This window comes from Oncorhynchus tshawytscha, linkage group LG08, assembly GCF_018296145.1.
Source record: "Oncorhynchus tshawytscha isolate Ot180627B linkage group LG08, Otsh_v2.0, whole genome shotgun sequence".
Classification (NCBI taxonomy): Eukaryota; Metazoa; Chordata; class Actinopteri; order Salmoniformes; family Salmonidae; genus Oncorhynchus; species Oncorhynchus tshawytscha.
The window spans coordinates 206,904-227,584 of record NC_056436.1 but is presented as its reverse complement, the minus strand read 5'-3'; the positions used below and the strand labels follow the sequence as shown (position 1 = coordinate 227,584).

Genomic DNA, 20,681 nt, shown 5'->3' with positions numbered 1-20,681 from the left:
ACCTGTCTGTCTTTCATTCAGCTTATTGGCTGAGAAGACACAGCCAGAGGTCCCAACACATACCTTGATGACATCATCAATGTCGATCTTCCCGTCCTTGTTGTCATCGAGAGCGTCAGCGATGCTCTGCAGCTTGTGCTCTGGAATGTTCTGGATCTGCCTCATGACAGTGATGAGCTCGTTGATACTGATCAGGTTCTCCCTAAAGGTAAACAGAAGGCTACATACAGGAGGCATGTTACTGGCTCACACAGGTCACATGGTGGGGGAGGAGGAGCCAACGCTGTTGCCATGCAGGATGAAAAGTACCAGATCAGAGCACACCAATCAGATCAAACCAAATGACATTTTAGGGAATATTTTATCAGTGAAGTGCAATGAAGAACAAGCTAAAATTAAAAAATATTAAAAAGCCTTTCCTAGGAATTGCATCTTTTGCGAAAAATCATATCTAGAAAATGATTGTGATCTTTAATATAGGAAATGAGAGTTATCATTATTGTGAATAAAAAAAGCAGTACCCTTAATAAATCATGTTGAGGTGTATTACGCTATAGTCACTATATAGAAACAGTTTAAATGACATATGGACTATACTAGTGGTTCTCAACCGGTGCAGCACACATTCCTTTACTTTAGATTGGTGTGTATTGTTGTAAAATTGTTAAGATTTTACTGCAATGTTAGAGCTAGAAACACAAGCATTTCACTACACCCACAATAACATCTGCTAAACATGTGTATGTGACCAGTAAAATTTAATTTGAGGTGTGCTGCTTGAGGAACTGTCAGGTGTGCTGCAAAACTTTTCCTAATCTTGACTAATTTTTTGAACCCTCACTTATAAACATGTAAAGTTGACTTGGGAGCACTAGAGTTGGTCAGATAACACATTCAATGGTTACACATGGTTCCATCTGTATAGTTGGTTCCAGTCCAGTGTGCTCAGGCTGTTGTTACATGTATCACCTGAAGGGTGCGCATCACCAGCAAAGTCATTTGTATCATTTGACTTTTGTCTATAAAAACAGTTAGCACAACTAAGTCTGATAGGGTTTAGTCATTTATTTCTTAATATATGGCTCTGGGCTTAGCTATACCACAGCCTCTGCTCTAGAAACAAACAGAGTGGCTTCGTGTCCATGGTTGCACCTTTACAATACAGAAAACCACTCCTCTGTAGACCAAACTGTTCAAAACTAAAACATTTTACCAGAGCTAAAAAAAAAGATCCAGATTATTTGGGGAGCAGATTTGCAGGTCGCTCTTAAAGGGGCGGGTGTCATTGCAAATGAAGCCTTTCCAGTGTAGTTTGATGAACTAAATGGTTGAAACTCAAAACACATTGTTAACGTCTGACAAGCCGTAGATAAATGAGGTCGCAGCTTTTACCAACATTTAGCTTAACTTTTAGCAACTCCATATTTCTCAATGAATAATCAGAATAGTAAGAACAATTTAAATGTGTTAGCATCTGATCCTACAAAATTATCAAGATTTCTTGTTTTGATTGTTTTGGAAAGGCCTCAGTGTCAGAATGGTAAAACTATTGTTAGTCTGTCTGCTTGTTTAAATAAGGGTTAGGTTTAACTCTAACCCAGACTGGCTTCTCAGGAAGTCTACATTAGAACAGATACCATACTGATGAATAAGGGTTAGGTTTAACTCTAACCCAGACTGGCTTCTCAGGAAGTCTACATTAGAACAGACACCATACTGATGAATAAGGGTTAGGTTTAACTCTAACCCAGACTGGCTTCTCAGGAAGTCTACATTAGAACAGATACCATACTGATGAATAAGGGTTAGGTTTAACTCTAACCCAGACTGGCTTCTCAGGAAGTCTACATTAGAACAGACACCATTCAATAACAACATAGTGATGATGCACGTTTGCCATTCCAAATGAAGAATGACTTTAAAAGGTCAAAGAACAGAGACGTACTAAAAGACCCCATGCTTCTCCTTAAAGGAAATACACCATTTTAAAATGGAGACAGCCCTTAATGGCGCTGCCCATGCTGTCACAGGAGCTGCTATTATGAAGAGCTCTCTAACATAATCTAGTATAAAGCCCCACCCCAGTGAATGGAGGTCAGTATAAAGCCCCACCCCAGTGAATGGAGACCAGTATAAAGCCCCACCCCAGTGAATGGAGGCCAGTATAAAGCCCCACCCCAGTGAATGGAGGCCAGTATAAAGCCCCACCCCAGTGAATGGAGGCCAGTATAAAGCCCCACCCCAGTGAATGGAGGCCAGTATAAAGCCCCACCCCAGTGAATGGAGGCCAGTATAAAGCCCCACCCCAGTGAATGGAGGCCAGTATAAAGCCCCACCCCAGTGAATGGAGGCCAGTATAAAGCCCCACCCCAGTGAATGGAGGCCAGTATAAAGCCCCACCACAGTGAATGAATGGACCTGTTCCATCGGATTGAACCAGGCACAACTGCTGAGGGCAGAGCGCCCTGCTCAGATGGAACAGTAAACTGTGCCACCAAGCAGGGTTTCATTTAGCCGGTATTAGCCGGCTTTTGGACGATATTTTTTTTTTTTAGGAAAGCCGATAAAATCTGCACTGGCCAATTGTCAAGTAAGGGAATAAAACATTATTATTTAGTCTCGTCATTGATGTAAATACATTTGACCTGTCATGCTTATTAGTCTCTAGGTTAATGTGCATAATTGAACAGAATTAAATTGGTGTGTGTATATTCGTTATGTAACTTATTTGTGACTCGTTTCAGTAAGGTATAATGTCACTACTTCACAGGAGAGGCATATTAACTTTTTGTTTGTTTGTTGCAGAAATGCCTTCTGGGACATGTGACTGTCAAGTGCCTTAATAACAAACTTGTATGTCATATGTAAATACGAATACAATTGTTAAGTTACGAGCCTGGTTGGTTTAGACAGGAACTTTCCCGCAAGCCATGATTAGCTGAGATAATGGATGGACATACCGAGACATGAGTTCGGATTGGTCTGCCATGTAACATACTTCTGTCTATAACATGAGCTGTTCTCAGTAAGTGTCGATACTTGCTACCGCAGCTTTTTTGAAAGATGTAACGTGGATGTAACTGTGGAGAAATGCAAAGTGATGCTACTGCTCTCAACAATGCTGCCCTGAATTTATCAGACGCTGTCGACAAAGATCAGAGGGACAAAAGGTTGTGATGGACTACTTCCTGGAGGATGATCGTGCCACGCTGACTCTCTCCAACTGAACATTATTCAGACGATGAGGAAATCCCTGACTTAGGTAAAAGCATTTTCATTGAACCATCTTCCGATGACAGCGATTGGGAAGAAACGACGATCAATAGCGTTGTTGTCGCGGAAGAAGTTGACCATAAATGCCTGGTTGAAGCAGAGTATGATAAGGAGATAAATAGAATTCTGCCGATTGATTACAAATGCAGAAGGGGGTGGAAAAGAGAACAAGGCTGTTTTATAAAACTTCTGTCTCCGGATTACATCTTCAAACTATGGGCAACTATGGCATCCGCGACAGAGAAGGATAAAGATTGGATGATTATGGCATTGCACACGGTCGGTCAGTGTGAACCAGAGTGACTGGACACAATGGGCCAAGCAAGCTGTACAAACAAAATGAAAACGACACAGGGCACACAAGGCATCATATTAGCATCCCATGCTAGTTGATGATAATCCCAGTCATATTAGCATCTCATGCTAGTTGATGATAATCCTAGTCATATTAGCAACCCATGCTAGTTGATGATAATCCTAGTCATATTAGCACTCCATGCTAATGGATGATAATCCTAGTCATATTAGCATCCCATGCTAGTTGATGATAATCCTAGTCATATTAGCATCCCATGCTAGTTGTTGATAATCCTAGTCATATTAGCACTCCATGCTAATGGATGATAATCCTAGTCATATTAGCATCCCATGCTAGTTGTTGATAATCCTAGTCATATTAGAAACGCATGCTAGTTGTTGATAATCCTAGTCATATTAGCATCCCGTGCTAGTTAATGGTAATTCTAGTCATATTAAATCAAATGTATTTACATAGCCCTTCTTACATCAGCTGATATATCAAAGTGCTGTACAGAAATCCCGCCTAAAACCCCAAACAATACAGGTGTAGAAGCACGGTGGCTAGGAAAAACTCCCTAGAAAGGCCAAAACATAGGAAGAAACCTAGAGAACCAGCTATGAGCATCTCATGCTAGTTGTTGCATATTAGATCTCCCCTCTTTCTAACTGATATTTTCATCCCCTTCACATGAAATCGCTGGCTTTTGACAACAGTGTTGGCGCGTATCCTACTGCCATGTGCGTATTGCTGCGTTTATACTAAGAAGAAAAAATGGTTTATCAACATTTTAAACTAAAAGGTTCTGATCTGTTGCATCAGACTCATTGCTTTACACATTGTTGCATCCTCGACTTGCATGTTCTGTTAACATGGATTGCAATAATCTGACACACCGTCAACAACCCTGTCACCCAGACAAACTGTCAACAACCACTATGATGATCATCCATTCTCCATCAAATGTCAAATGAACATTCTTCAATTTTCAAACTAGCCTAGTTTTTGTTGAAGGCATATTAAGTGATATTTCTTTGGAGGCATGTGTTTTTAGCAAGAGCGAACACATTTCAGCATGTGAATAAGACTCCTAACCCATTACTCCAAATGCTACCTAACTATACATTAACACCGGTCACATGACGTCCATATCCTGTTCCAGTCTGATCGAACAGAGTGGTTCTATGATGACATTGCTGATTTCTTACCCAATAGGAGGAGTGGATGGTCTGTCCATCTGTCCGTCGAGGACCACCTTGTCCTGCTCCAGCTCTGTGATGATCTTGCCTATCCTACTGATCATCCTGTTGACCCTCTTAGAAAGCCGCTGAGAGGCCTTACTCTCCTGCACGGCCTTCTCCTGGCCAGTCTTAGATAACTCCTTCTTTATCTCCTTTAGGTCCTGGACAAAAACACACACATCCCCTGTCAGTAGTGACGAGATCCCACCCGACCCCCCCGTCAGTAGTGACGAGATCCCACCCGACCCCCCCGTCAGTAGTGACGAGATCCCCCGACCCCCCGTCAGTAGTGACGAGATCCCCCCCGACCCCCGTCAGTAGTGACGAGATCCCACCCGACCCCCCGTCAGTAGTGACGAGATCCCACCCGACCCCCCGTCAGTAGTGACGAGATCCCACCCGACCCCCCGTCAGTAGTGACGAGATCCCACCCGACCCCCCGTCAGTAGTGACGAGATCCCACCCGACCCCCCGTCAGTAGTGACGAGATCCCACCCGACCCCCCGTCAGTAGTGACGAGATCCCACCCGACCCCCCGTCAGTAGTGACGAGATCCCACCCGACCCCCCGTCAGTAGTGACGAGATCCCACCCGACCCCCGTCAGTAGTGACGAGATCCCACCCGACCCCCCGTCAGTAGTGACGAGATCCCACCCGACCCCGTCAGTAGTGACGAGATCCCACCCGACCCCCCGTCAGTAGTGACGAGATCCCACCCGACCCCCCGTCAGTAGTGACGAGATCCCACCCGACCCCCCCGTCAGTAGTGACGAGATCCCACCCGACCCCCGTCAGTAGTGACGAGATCCCACCCGACCCCCGTCAGTAGTGACGAGATCCCACCCGACCCCGTCAGTAGTGACGAGATCCCACCCGACCCCGTCAGTAGTGACGAGATCCCACCCGACCCCGTCAGTAGTGATGAGATCCCACCCGACCCCGTCAGTAGTGATGAGATCCCACCCGACCCCCGTCAGTAGTGATGAGATCCCACCCGACCCCCGTCAGTAGTGATGAGATCCCACCCGACCCCGTCAGTAGTGATGAGATCCCACCCGACCCCCGTCAGTAGTGATGAGATCCCACCCGACCCCGTCAGTAGTGATGAGATCACACCCGACCCCCCGTCAGTAGTGATGAGATCACACCTTACCTCGCTGTACTCCTGCACGTCATCTTTCAGGTCCTCTAGCTCCTCCTTTTCCAGAGTGAGTAACTTCTTCTGTTCCTTCAGCTGGGTACATGCATCACTCAACATGTCTATCTCTTCCTTAGTGATCTCCTCTCCCTGTAGGGGACAATATATACTAGATTATACAGCAGGGTACAGGACAATATATACTATTATACAGTTTGGAACAGGACAACAGACACTCAGTGACCAGTTTATTAGGTAACACACCCCGTTCACCCCTACTGACAGTGAGTCACGTGGCCGTGTCTTGCTATATAAAGCAGGCAGACGGGCATGAAGGCATTCAGTTACTGTTCCAATGAAAGTTAGAATGGGCAAAATGACTGACCAAAGCGACTCAAACAGCCAGCCTCTTGGGCTTTTCACACACAACCTTGTCTAGGGTATACATAGAACGGTGTGACAAACAGTCAACGGCAGTCCTGTGGGGGAAACGATGATGATAGAGGACCAAGGAGAACAGCATCTCTGAACACACAACTCGTCGATCCTTGTCATGGTTGGGCATCAGACGACCACACCGGGTTCCACTCAGCTAACAACAAGAAGTGTCTCCAGTGGGTACGCGACCACCAACACTGGACAACTGAGGAGTGGAAAAACATCACCTGGTCTGATGAATCTCGGTTGCCTCGTGGCAGAGTCAGGACTTGTCATAAGCATCATGAGTCCAGGGACCCATCCTGCCTGGTGTCATTAGTACTAGCGTAGGGGAGGGTGGAGGTGTACTAGCGTAGGGGAGGGTGGAGGTGTACTAGCGTAGGGGAGGGTGGAGGTGTACTAGCGTAGGGGAGGGTGGAGGTGTACTAGCGTAGGGGAGGGTGGAAGTGTACTAGTGTAGGGGAGGGTGGAGGTGTACTAGTGTAGGGGAGGGTGGAGGTGCGAGGAGGACAAGAATGGATGGGAGGAGAGCCAACTGTCTCTAACCTGGACAGACAGACAGGAAAACGATCACCGCAGAGGCAGACGTGCCAACGCAGAGGCAGACGTGCCAACGCAGAGGCAGACGTGCCAACGCAGAGGCAGACGTGCCAACAGAGGCAGACGTGCCAACATGGAGACCTGGGTCTCGACCCAGCCCTGTGCAACTGGGTCCTGGACTTCCTGACGGGCCAATCCCCAGGTGGTGAGGGTGGGTAACAACATCTCCACCCCACTAATCCTCAACACTGGGGCCCCACAAGGGTGCGTTCTCAGCCCTCTCCTGTACTCCCTGTTCACCTGCGTGGCCATGCACGCCTACAACTCAAATCATCAAGTTTGCAGACGACACTACAGTGGTAGGCTTGATTACCAACAACAACGAGACAGCCTACAGGGAGGTGAGGGCCCTCGGAGTGTAGTGTCAGGAAAATAACCTCACACTCAACGTCAACAAAACAAAGGAGATGATCGTGGACTTCAGGAAACAGCAGAGGGAGTCTGCGGTTGTGAGGCCGGTTGGACGTACTGCCAAATTCTCTAAAATGATGTTGGAGGTGGCTTATGGTAGAGAAATGAATATTATATTATCTGGCAACAGCTCTGGTGGACAATCCTGCAGTCAGCATGCCAATTGCACACTGCCTCAAAACTTGAGACATCTGTGGCACTGTGTTGTATGACAAAACAGCACATTATAGAGTGGTCTTTTATTGTCCCCAGCACAAGGTGCACCTGTGTAATGATCATGCTGTTTAATCAGCTTCTTGATATGCCACACCTGTCAGGTGGATAGATTATCTTGGCAAAGTAGAAATGCTCACAGACTGGGATGTAAACAAATTTGTGCACAACATTTGAAAGAAATCAGCTTTTTGTGCGTATGGAAAATGGCTGGGATCTTTTTATTTCAGCTCATGAAACATGGGACCAACACTTTACATGTTTTTAAAATATTTTTGTTCAGTATAAAATATGATTATGCTGAAATCTATTCAAATCACCTGAAGACCTTGAAGCCCTCTAGAACAGGTGCCTGTGTGTTACCTTGATGCCCTCTAGAACAGGTGTTTGTCTGCGTGTTACCTTGATGCCCTCTAGGACAGGTGCCTGTGTGTTACCTTGATGCCCTCTAGGACAGGCGCTGTGTCTCGTAGTGTCTCTGAGTGTACAGCCATGTCCATACTAGTGAGGGAGTATTCGGTCCTCTCTGCTGCATCCGCCAGCCTCTCCATCTCTCGGTCCTTGTTATCCTGACGTATCGCTGCCTCCTCCTGCAGCGTGGCTTCCAGCTTGGTCTTGTTGTCCACCTGGGACAGCTCCATCTCAGCCACCTTAACCTGGGCCTCCTTAGCCTGGAGAGAGAGAGAGACACCACCAAGTCATATAAATCTCTAACTGACCTCTAACCCGACACCGCGTCAGAGACCCTGACCTCTAACCCGACACCGTGTCAGAGACCCTGACCTCTAACCCGACACCGCGTCAGAGACCCTGGGCCTCTAACCCTGGGCCTCTGTGAAATGGAGGGCGCTACACCTCGATTCCACGGTAGTATACCAACCCTATAAAATAGTTTGTACCAGTATTTCCAGGTGGAACTATACTCATACATACCACTATGTCAGGCAGATTCTGCAGGGTGGTCTTGAGCTGGTCTGCAGGAGAGAGAGTATCCGGGAGGAACATGGCTCTGGAGAGGAGGAGGAGTGAGGTGGGGATGTGCTGGTTCAGGTGCAGCTCCAACCACTGGAGAAGAGGAACACACACAGCTTACTACTCACCAACTCACTACCCCAGGTTACATCTAATCACAGTGAAGAAGAGGTCTTGTGGTTTACCAGGTTACATCTAATCACAGTGAAGAAGAAGTCTTGTGGTTTACCAGGTTACATCTAATCACAGTGAAGAAGAAGTCTTGTGGTTTACCAGGTTACATCTAATCACAGTGAAGAGGTCTTCTGGTTAAAGTGTTTAGTAGGTTTAGCTGTCTCAGTCTCTTCACCATTAGGACACTGATATGTTAATATATAATAATATGGGTGGTTTTTACCTGCTGGAGCTGTTCTCTCAGCCTCTCCTCTGTGACTCCCAGAGCTCTCATCCCTCTGACTCGACAGGCTGCCTGGAGCTCATTCACACTCAGAGTGTCCACCCCCTCTTCAGCTATCAACTGTACTGACAGACAGAACAGTATTCAGTAGTATTGATTCAACACGGACGACAGATTATTTATGTTCTTCATTCAGGTGAGTGATTAGGGTTAAAAGGTCAGGGTGTCTAATGTCTGACCTTGTCATCCCCACAGATAGCTCATATTTTACTTTTCATTTATATTTAACCTTTATTTAACTAGGCAAGTCAGTTAAGAACAAACTCTTATTTTACAATGATGGCCTACCCCAGCCAACTAACTAACCAGGACGACTCTGGGCCAATTGTGCGTCGCCCTATGGGACTCCCAATCACAGCCAGTTGTGATATGGCCTGGAATCGAGCCAGGGTCTGTAGTGACGCTTCTAGCACTTAGATGCAGTGCCTTAGACCGCTGCGCCACTCGGGAGCCCAAGGTCGTAGCTAGAGGTCAGGGATTACGGATGGCTCGTAGCTTCATGATCACACAGACACACTTATTTTTTGACTTGCCTAGTTAAATAAAGGTTCAATAAAAAAGTATACGTTGGAAGGCTCAGGGGTTAAAGGTCAGAGCGGATGGCTCATAGCTTCATGAGTTGAAAGGGTTAGGGGTTAAAGGTCAGGGGTTAGAGGTCAGGGGTTACAGACCTTGTCGTCTGCGCGGATGGCTCGTAACTTCATGATGAGTTGAAAGCGAAGGAAGTTGTTGGTTCCTATAGACTGTAGCTCCAACAGACGACACAGAGCAACCAGCTGAGGACGAGTCAGATTGTCCAGAGTCAACTCATCCTCAAACAGCTTAGAGAACCTGATGATCTGCTCATTACTGGGACGCTCCCCTGAGTCACGGATCTAAAGGGGAAGAGATCGAGACACAGGGGGAGGGGGCAGAGAAGGTTAGGGAGAAATTTGGGGACAGAGGAACAAGGGGGCAGAAACAGAGACACAGGGGGAGAGACAGAGGGGGACAGAGACCGAGACAGGGGGGACACAGAGACAGGGGGGACACAGAGACAGAGGGGGACACAGAGACAGAGAGGGGGACACAAAGACAGAGACGGGGGGGGCAGAGACAGAGAGGGGGGACAGAGACAGAGACGGGGGGGGACAGAGACAGAGACGGGGGGGGACAGAAACCGAGACGGGGGGGGACAGAAACCGAGACGGGGGGGGGGAACAGAGACCGAGGGGGGGGGAACAGAGACCGAGACGGGGGAGGGGGAACAGAGACCGAGACGGGGGGAGGGGGAACAGAGACCGAGACGGGGGGGGAGGGGGAACAGAGACCGAGACGGGGGGGAGGGGGAACAGAGACCGAGACGGGGGAGGGGGAACAGAGACCGAGACGGGGGGGGGAGGGGGAACAGAGACCGAGACGGGGGAGGGGGACAGAGACCGAGACAGGGGGAGGGGGACAGAGACCGAGACAGGGGGAGGGGGACAGAGACCGAGACAGGGGGAGGGGGACAGAGGGACGGGGGGAGGGGGACAGAGACCGAGACAGGGGGAGGGGGACAGAGACCGAGACAGGGGGAGGGGGACAGAGACCGAGACAGGGGGAGGGGGACAGAGACCGAGACAGGGGGAGGGGGACAGAGACCGAGACAGGGGGAGGGGGACAGAGACCGAGACAGGGGGAGGGGGACAGAGACCGAGACAGGGGGAGGGGGACAGAGACCGAGACAGGGGGGGGGGACAGAGACCGAGACAGGGGGAGGGGGACAGAGACCGAGACAGGGGGAGGGGGACAGAGACCGAGACAGGGGGGGGGACAGAGACCGAGACGGGGGGGGCAGAGACCGAGACAGGGGGGCAGAGACCGAGACAGGGGGGACAGAGACCGAGACAGGGGGACAGAGACAGGGGGCAGAAACAGAGACAGGGGGCAGAAACAGAGACAGGGGGCAGAAACAGAGACAGGGGGCAGATTTTATGGAGACGGGGGACAGAGGCGTTTTGACTGTAGCGATAGATGGATGGTACCTTCTGAAAGAAGGTAGAGAACTCCTCAGTGACGTTTCCCTTGGCAACCTTGTTCCTCAGTGCGATCTCCTCTACAGTGTCCTGGAGGAATTTAGCCATCTCCAGCTTCACACGCAGCTCCGTCTTCAGCCTCTCCTCCTGGAACACACACACACACACATTAGATCAGGGAGGTATAAGGTCAGCGAGGGCTAAGGGAGGGCTAAGGTCAGCGGCAGGGCTAGATTAAAGGGGAGATCAGAGGTGTGGCGAGGAACCTAAAGAAGGCTATGGCTGGTGTGAGGACCCTCCCACTTTGTCTTGACGAATTCTCTCTTTGCTCTTCTTTTCCTTAATAGGATGTTGGTGGGCGGAGCCGGGAGGGTTGTCAGTGAAATGGGACACACCTGGGCTCGGGTATATCTTTAGCTCTATCTTTGTAGTGACTGGGTGTATTGATACACCATCCGAAGTGTAATTAATAACTTCACCATGCTCAAAGGGATATTCAATGTCTGCTTTTAAAACGTTTACCCATCTACCAATAGCTGCCCTTCTTTGTGAGGCATTGGAAAACCTCCCTGGTCTTTGAATCTGTTTGAAATTCCCTGCTAGACTGAGGGACCTTACAGATAATTGTATGCATGGGGTACAGAGATCAGGTAGTCATTAAATCATGTTCAACACTATTATTGCACACTGAGTCCACGCAACTTATTATGTGACTTGTTAAGCACATTTTTACTCCTGAACTTATTTAGGCTTGACATAACCAAGGGGTTGAATACTTGACACAAGACATTTCAGCTTTTCATGTTTAATTAATTAGTAAAAAATATAATTCCACTTTGGCATTACGGCGTATTGTGTGTAGGCCAGTGACACAACATCTACATTTAATCGATTTAAAAAAGGCTGTAACAACCAAATGTGGGAGAAAGGTCCAGGGGTGTGGATACAATCTGAAGGCAGTGAGGTGGATACATTCTGAAGGCAGTGAGGTGGATACATTCTGAAGGCAGTGGTGTGGATACATTCTGAAGGCAGTGGTGTGGATACATTCTGAAGGCAGTGAGGTGGATACATTCTGAAGGCAGTGAGGTGGATACATTCTGAAGGCAGTGGTGTGGATACATTCTGAAGGCAGGGGTGTGGATACATTCTGAAGGCAGTGGTGTGGATACATTCTGAAGGCAGTGAGGTGGATACATTCTGAAGGCAGGGGTGTGGATACATTCTGAAGGCAGTGGTGTGGATACATTCTGAAGGCAGTGAGGTGGATACATTCTGAAGGCAGGGGTGTGGATACATTCTGAAGGCAGTGAGGTGGATACATTCTGAAGGCAGTGAGGTGGATACATTCTGAAGGCAGTGAGGTGGATACATTCTGAAGGCAGTGAGGTGGATACATTCTGAAGGCAGTGAGGTGGATACATTCTGAAGGCAGTGGTGTGGATACATTCTGAAGGCAGTGAGGTGGATACATTCTGAAGGCAGTGGTGTGGATACATTCTGAAGGCAGTGAGGTGGATACATTCTGAAGGCAGTGGTGTGGATACATTCTGAAGGCAGTGAGGTGGATACATTCTGAAGGCAGTGAGGTGGATACATTCTGAAGGCAGTGGTGTGGATACATTCTGAAGGCAGGGGTGTGGATACATTCTGAAGGCAGTGGTGTGGATACATTCTGAAGGCAGTGGTGTGGATACATTCTGAAGGCAGTGGTGTGGATACATTCTGAAGGCAGTGGTGTGGATACATTCTGAAGGCAGTGGTGTGGATACATTCTGAAGGCAGTGGTGTGGATACATTCTGAAGGCAGTGGTGTGGATACATTCTGAAGGCAGTGGTGTGGATACATTCTGAAGGCAGTGGTGTGGATACATTCTGAAGGCAGTGGTGTGGATACATTCTGAAGGCAGGGGTGTGGATACATTCTGAAGGCAGTGGTGTGGATACATTCTGAAGGCAGGGGTGTGGATACATTTTGAAGGCAGTGGTGTGGATACATTCTGAAGGCAGTGGTGTGGATACATTCTGAAGGCAGTGGTGTGGATACATTCTGAAGGCAGTGAGGTGGATACATTCTGAAGGCAGTGGTGTGGATACATTCTGAAGGCAGGGGTGTGGATACATTCTGAAGGCAGTGGTGTGGATACATTCTGAAGGCAGTGGTGTGGATACATTCTGAAGGCAGTGAGGTGGATACATTCTGAAGGCAGTGAGGTGGATACATTCTGAAGGCAGTGGTGTGGATACATTCTGAAGGCAGTGGTGTGGATACATTCTGAAGGCAGTGGTGTGGATACATTCTGAAGGCAGTGAGGTGGATACATTCTGAAGGCAGTGGTGTGGATACATTCTGAAGGCAGTGAGGTGGATACATTCTGAAGGCAGTGGTGTGGATACATTCTGAAGGCAGTGGTGTGGATACATCCTGAAGGCAGTGAGGTCAGTGTTCCGGAAATGGACTTTACATTGTGGATAAATTGGATTCTGATCATTCAACACTTGTTAAAAGTTGTAATCGTCCAACTCTGCGGGGGTCATCGCTTGAAGCAGCCATTCTACACACAATGATTCTCTGACACCGAACTACAGTCTCATGGCTGTTTAACTAGGAAGGCCCACTTTCTCAAATTCCCCATGAGGTGGGACAAGCTGAGAGCAGGAAATCGACCTCACTCCTACCTAAAGTTTGTTGTAGCTTTTTAAAAACACGTGATCACCCCCAAATCCGTCGCTGAGGGAGAATAACATGGACCTCATTTGGAAGCCGTTTCCTACATGTTCTTTAACGTGACCTGAACAACGATTGAGATAAATTGTTAAAATCCGGAACGTTCCTTTAAGATAAGGGTTAAGGAGGAGGTCCTACCTTCTTGGACTGCGTCTCAAAGGTTGAGGGCAGCATGTTGGGGAAGAGCTTCAGTGCCACAGGAAGCAGGAACTCCATGAATGGCACAATGATGAACACCAGGAAGGGAAGGAGTCGAAAGACATCGGCACAAGTTCTTAGGAACTGAGGAGGAAAATAGACATTATTTAGTTAAAAACAGTTTATGTATGTATTTGTTATGGAACCCCGTTACTCTTCCTGCGGTCTGGAAAATGTTAAAACATCACAATACTCCATAACAAAAATCCCCATAAAAATCTGTCAGTTTAAGCTAGAGATGTGTGCACCAATAGCAGCCTGCCACATCAGCAGAGGAAAGTGGCAGAGTTACAGCGCTAGGGATGAACACCAGTAACCAGGATCCATCTGCAAAAAAATATGACTCCAGTTTGCCAAATAGCACCTGGATTATCATCAAGACTCTTGGAAGAATGTTCTATGGACAGATTAGTCAAAATTACCACTTTTTGGATGACATGGGTCCCATTATGCCTGGTGAAAACCAAACACTGCCTTCCAGAGTAAGAACCTCATACCAACGGTCAAGCATGGTGGTGGTAGTGGGATGGTTTGAGGAGGCTTTGCTGCCTCAGGACCTGGACGACTTGCCTTAATAGAAGGAACCATGAATTCTGCAGGAGAGTCAGGCCATCTGAGCTGAAGCACAGCCGGGTCATGCAGCAAGACAATGATCCAAAACACATAATCAAGTCTACATGAAAATGGCTAAAAATAAACAAATGTGAAGTTTTGGAATGGCCTAGTCAAAATCCAGATCTAATCACAATAGAGATGTTGTGACAGGACTTGAAATGAGCAGTTCATGTTGGAAACCCACATGTTGCTGACTTAAAGCAGTTCTGCATGGAAGAGTGGGTCACAATTCCTCCACAGCGACGTGAGAGACTGATCAATAACTACAGGAAGCATTTGGTTGGAGTCATTGCGGCTAAAGGAGGCACAACCAGTTATGAGTTTAAGGGGGGCAATACATTTTTCACGCATTGGGTGTTGCATAACTTTGTTAATTAAATAAATCAAGTAAGTAATTGTGTTATTTGTTCACTCAGGTTCCCGTTATCTAATATTGGGTTTTGGTTTAATATCTGATAATTCAGTATAAAAAAAATGGCTAAAGTAGAGAAAATTAGAAAGGGGTAAAAATGCTTCTCCCCAGCCCTGTATATAGAGGCTATTCTCCTATTATCTCAATCCCACTGAAACATCTCCCTGTCTTCTCTGCGCTGTCTCGTATTGCTGCCCATAGGAGACTTTCGGTAGAGAATGAGTGATCAACAAACAGTAGATATGGATAAGATACCTTGATATTTAAACTATTTCCTCTTAATCTCCCCGTTATTCATGAGCTGATCTGAATAGTAATCAACTAAATTTTGCCAAATAGGAGATATTCAGTAATTGGTTGGAGGTTATCTAGCAAGCTGACTTTTGTTTGACTGCCGTTACAAAGTCTGTGTGATTGGACAACACTACAGCCTACTCAGGGTGCACTGTGCGCGTACTGAGCATGCTCTGTGTTGAAATAGCCTTGGCCAACTGCAGAAATAGAGGAACATGATAACGCTCAGAATTTATGAACGGCCTGTTTCTCAATGTAATTGGTGATCAAAGGACCTCTATCATTACTAAATATCAGTTTCACTTGCTGTGAAATCTTTACATTGTGCCACAGCCGGCAATGTGGTGCAGTGATAATCATATTTTGGGAGACCTGGAAAAGTGAACATATCGTGGTTTAAAACGGACACTTCCAATTGGGACTCCAGCAATAAATATTAATTATTCACAGTACTGAAAATTGATAGATTTTCTGGAAAAATATGAATCACTATCCAGCGCTGTTTGTAATACCAGGAGACACCCCAAAAATAGGTAATCTCACAAAACCTCTGTCGAGTCCGAACAGTTTGACCTACTAGGTGGAAATCTGAAACTCCTTCACGAACATTTTGCAGAGGGACCCGTCTGAAGGTAACACATAGAAATTAATGGAAGTATGAAGGTCGTTTTGTGACCACAACATAGGGGGTTAAATGTGTCCAAAAAACAAACATACTTCCTGAGCTTTCTTATATATCCTAGATATTGGACAGACAAAACCTTATTCCTCATTATAGATGTTTTTACTACTTTTTTAGCCATTTATGAACATTTATTCAATGCTTTTGTATGGACTATAAAAGTAAAAGGCCTAATTCAATATTTGATCAAATCATTTGTTTATATATTTTTTAAAGGGGTCCTACAATTCTAAATCAAATATCTTAATGATCCACAATAGGAGCATCTGAAGACAATTCCATATGTTAGTTTAGTAGAACACACCATCCCATCTGCTGTCAGAGCCAGCCATCTCTAGCCCACTGGGTAACACATTAGTACAACAAACAGTCCAGTCCATCAGTCAAGAGAACAGCCACAATATCAGTCAAGAGAACAGCCACAATATCAGTCAAGAGAACAGCCACAATATCAGTCAAGAGAACAGCCACAATATCAGTCAAGAGAACAGCCACAATATCAGTCAAGAGAACAGCCACAATATCAGACAAGAGAACAGCCACAGTACGTACAGTCCAGTATATCAGCCCAGAGTACAGGCCATTAGGCTACATCAGGACAATATCAGTCAACAGAACAGCCACAGTACAGTCCAGTATATCAGCCCAGAGTACAGGCCATTAGGCTACATCAGGACAATATCAGTCAAGGGGGGGTTGGCGCCCCCCCTTGGGTTGTACGTGGCAGAGATCTTTGTGGGCTATACTCAGCCTTGTCTCAGGATGGTAAGTTGGTGGTTGAAGATATCCCTCTAGTGGTGTGGGGGCTGTGCTTTGGCAAAGTGGGTGGGGTTATATCCTTCCTGTTTGGCCCTGTCCGGGGGTGTCATCGGATGGGGCCAGTGTCTCCTGACCCCTCCCGTCTCAGCCTCCAGTATTTATGCTGCAGTAGTTTATGTGTCGGGGGGCTAGGGTCAGTTTGTTATATCTGGAGTACTTCTCCTGTCCTATCCGGTGTCCTGTGTTTAAGTATGCTCGCTCTAATTCTCTCTTGAAGGACCTGAGCCCTAGGACCATGCCTAGGAGCTGCTGCTCCAGTTTCAACTGTTCTGCCTGTGATTATTATTATTATTTGACCATGATGGTCATTTATGAACATTTGAACATCTTGGCCATGTTCTGTTATAATCTCCACCCGGCACAGCCAGAAGGGGACTAGCCACCCCTCATAGCCTGGTTCCTCTTTAGGTTTCTTCCTAGGTTTTGGCCTTTCTATGGAGTTTTTCCTAGCCACCGTGCTTCTACACCTGCATTGCTTGCTGTTTGGGGTTTTAGGCTGGGTTTCTGTACAGCACTTTGAGATATCAACTGATGTACGTATGGCTATATAAATAAACTTGATTTGAACAGAACCAGAGTTCACTCACAATATCAGTCAACAGAACAGCCAGACTTACAGTCCAGTACATCAGGACAATATTAATCGCCACAAAGGAGGACATAAGTCAACTGGTCCAGAGCAACGTGTAAGTATTGCACTTCAATGTTCACAAATGTCAATGACATGCATGTCAATCTCTCCTGGTACAAGCTTCAGAGATTGACTGCATCAAATTAAATGTTATTGTCACATACACATACAGTGGGGCAAAAAAGTATTTAGTCAGCCACCAATTGTGCAAGTTCTCCCACTTAAAAAGATGAGGCCTGTAATTTTCATCATAGGTACACTTCAACTATGACAGACAAAATGAGAAAAAAATGAGAAAAAAAATCCAGAAAATCACATTGTAGGATTTTTAATTAATTGATTTGCAAATTATGGTGGAAAATAAGTATTTGTTCACCTACAAACAAGCAAGATTTCTGGCTCTCACAGACCTGTACCACCTTCTTTAAGAGGCTCCTCTGTCCTCCACTCGTTACCTGTATTAATGGCACCTGTTTGAACTTTGAACTTGTACCTTTGATGAAAATTACAGGCCTCTCATATTTTTAAGTGGGAGAACTTGCACAATTGGTGGCTGACTAAATACTTTTTTGCCCCACTGTATATAGCAGATGTTATTGTGAGTGTAGCAAAATGCTTGTGTTCCTAGCTCCAACAGTGCAGTAGTATCTAACTAAATGCTTGTGTTCCTTGCTCCAACAGTGCAGTAGTATCGAACTAAATGCTTGTGTTCCTTGCTCCAACAGTGCAGTAGTATCTAACAATTCACAACAATACACACATCTAAAAGTAAAAGAATGGAATGAAGAAATATATAAATATTAGGATGAGCAATGTTGGAGTGGCATTGACTAAAATACAGTAGAATACAGTATATACATATGAGATGAGTAAAGCAGTATGTAAACATTATTAAAGTGACTAGTGTTCCATTATTAAAGTGACCAGTGATTCCATGTCTATGTATAAAGGGCAGCAGCCTCTAAGGTGCATGGTTGAGTAACCGGGTGGTAGCCGGCTAGTGATGGCTATTTAACAGTCTGATGGCCTTGATAGAGACTGAAAAACAGCTTCTCGGTCCCAGCTTTGATGCATCTGTACTGAACTCGCCTTCTGGATGATAGCAGGGTGAACAGGGCATGGCTCGGGTGGTTGATGTCCTTACACTTTTTGGCCCTCCTGTGACATCAGGTGCTGTAGGTGTCCTGGAGGGCAGGCAGTGTGCTTCCGGTGATGCATTGGGCAGACCGTACCACCCTCTGGAGAGCCCTGCGGTTGCGGGCGGTGCAGTTGCCGTACCAGGTGGTGAAACAGCCTGACAGGATGCTCTCAAATGTGCTTCTGTAAAGGTGTGCGAGGGGCTTCAGGGTCAAGCCGAATTTCTTCAGCCTCTTGAGGTTGAAGAGATGCTGTTGCGCCTTCACCACACTGTCTGTGTGGGTGGACAAATTCAGATTGTCAGTGATGTGTACGCAGAGGAACCTGAAGCTTCCACCTTGTCCACTGTGGTCCCGTCGATGTGGACAGGGGCATGCGCCTCTGCTGTCTCTGGAAGTTAACGATCAGCTCCTTCGTTTTGTTGACATTAAGGAGGTTATTTTTCCTGGTACCACTACATCAGGGCCCTCACCTCCTCCCTGTAGGCAGTCTCGTCGTTGTTGGTAATCAGGCCTACTACTGTTGTGTCATCTGCCAATTTGATGATGCAGTTGGAGGTGTACATGGCCACGCAGTCATGGGTGAACAGGGAGTACAGGAGGGGGCTGAACACGCACCCTTGTGGGGCCCCAGTGTTGAGGATCAGCGAAGAGGTGTTGTTTCCTACCTTCACCACCTGGGGGCGGCCCGTCAGGAAGTCCAGGACCCAGTTGCACAGGGTGGGGTTGAGACCCAGTGCTCTGTGCTTAATGATGAGCTTGGAGGGTAGTATGGTGTTGAAGGCTGAGCTGTAGTCAATGAACAGCATTCTAAACGTAGGTATTCGTCTTGTCCAGATGGGATAGGGCAGTGCAGTGTGATTCCAATTGCATCGTCTGTGGATCTATTTGTGCGGTAAGTAAATTGAAAGGGGGTCTAGGATGACAGGTAAGATGGAGGTGATATGATCCTTAACTAGCCTCTCAAAGCACTTCATGATGACAGAAGTAAGTGCTACTGGGCAACAGTCATTTAGTTCCATTACATTTTCTTTTTTGGATACAGGAACATTGGTGGACATCTTGAAGCAAGTGGGGACAACAGACTGGGATAGGTAGAGATTGAATATGTCCGTAAACACACCAGCCTACTGCTCTGAAGACACGGCTAGAGATGCCATCTGTGCCGGCAGCCTTGCGAGGGTTAACACGCTCAAATGTTTTACTCACGTGGGCCACGGAGAACAAGAGCCCACAGTCCTTGGGGGCTGGCCGTGTCGGTGGCACTATGTTATCCTCAAAGCTGGTTTAGGTGTTTAGCTTGTCTGGGAGCAAGACGGTGTCTGCAACGTGGCTGATTTTTCCTTTGTAATCGATGATTGTCTGTAGACCCTGTATAGACATATGTCTGGTGTCTGAGCCGTTGAATTGCGACTCCACTTTGTCTCTGTACTGACATTTTGCCTGTTTGAATGTCTTACGGAGGGAATACCTACTCTGTTTGTATTCAACCATATTCCCAGTCACCTTGCCATGGTTAAAACGCAGATTTCAGTTTCTGGTTTGGGTAGGTTTTAATAGTCACAGTGGGAACAACATCCCCTATACACTTCCTGATATACTCAGTCACCGTGTCCGTGAATACGTCAATGTTATTCTCCCAGGCTACCCGGAACATATCCCAGTCCGTGTGATCAAAATAATCTTGAAGCATGGATTCTGATTGGTCAGGTTAATGTTGAAAAGACATTCAAATGGGTGCTTCCTGATTCTGCCTATAGGAAGGGAGGGGTAAAATGGAGTCGTGTTCTGATTTGCCAAAGGTAGGGCGGGGGAGGACCTGTGGGGACAACAGACTGGGATAGGGAGAGATTGAATAGGTCCGTAAACACTCCAGCCAGCTGGTCTCTGCATGCTCTGATGGCGTGGCTAGGGATGCAGTCTGGGCCGGCAGCCTTAACACGCTTAAATGTCTTACTCACGCCGGCCACGGAAAACGAGAGCCCACAGTTCTTGGGAGTGGGCCGCGTCGGTGGCACGGTGTTATCCTCAAAGTGGGCAACGGTGTTTAGCTTGTCCGGAAGCAAGAAGTCGGGGTCAGCGATGTGGCTGGTTTTCCCTTTGTAGTCCGATTGTCTGTAGACCATGC

The 20,681-nt window shown here is 46.8% G+C and overlaps 1 protein-coding gene across 3 annotated transcripts in view; it reads right to left on the bottom strand.

Moving 5' to 3' along the window:
* letm1 (leucine zipper-EF-hand containing transmembrane protein 1) overlaps positions 1-20,681 on the bottom strand; it is a 36,146-nt gene that overhangs the window by 1,172 nt on the left and 14,293 nt on the right. For 2 of the 3 annotated variants that reach the window (XM_024409486.2, XM_024409481.2), the window contains exons 4-12: positions 13,905-14,048; positions 11,048-11,185; positions 9,713-9,916; positions 8,982-9,101; positions 8,546-8,677; positions 8,050-8,283; positions 5,966-6,100; positions 4,780-4,973; positions 64-220 (exon numbers count right to left, since the gene is read on the bottom strand). In XM_024409486.2, the coding sequence (XP_024265254.1) occupies positions 64-220; positions 4,780-4,973; positions 5,966-6,100; positions 8,050-8,283; positions 8,546-8,677; positions 8,982-9,101; positions 9,713-9,916; positions 11,048-11,185; positions 13,905-14,048 (1,458 nt within the window). The remainder of the gene's footprint in view (positions 1-63; positions 221-4,779; positions 4,974-5,965; positions 6,101-8,049; positions 8,284-8,545; positions 8,678-8,981; positions 9,102-9,712; positions 9,917-11,047; positions 11,186-13,904; positions 14,049-20,681) is intronic. The other variant, XM_024409492.2, reaches the window with a different exon arrangement.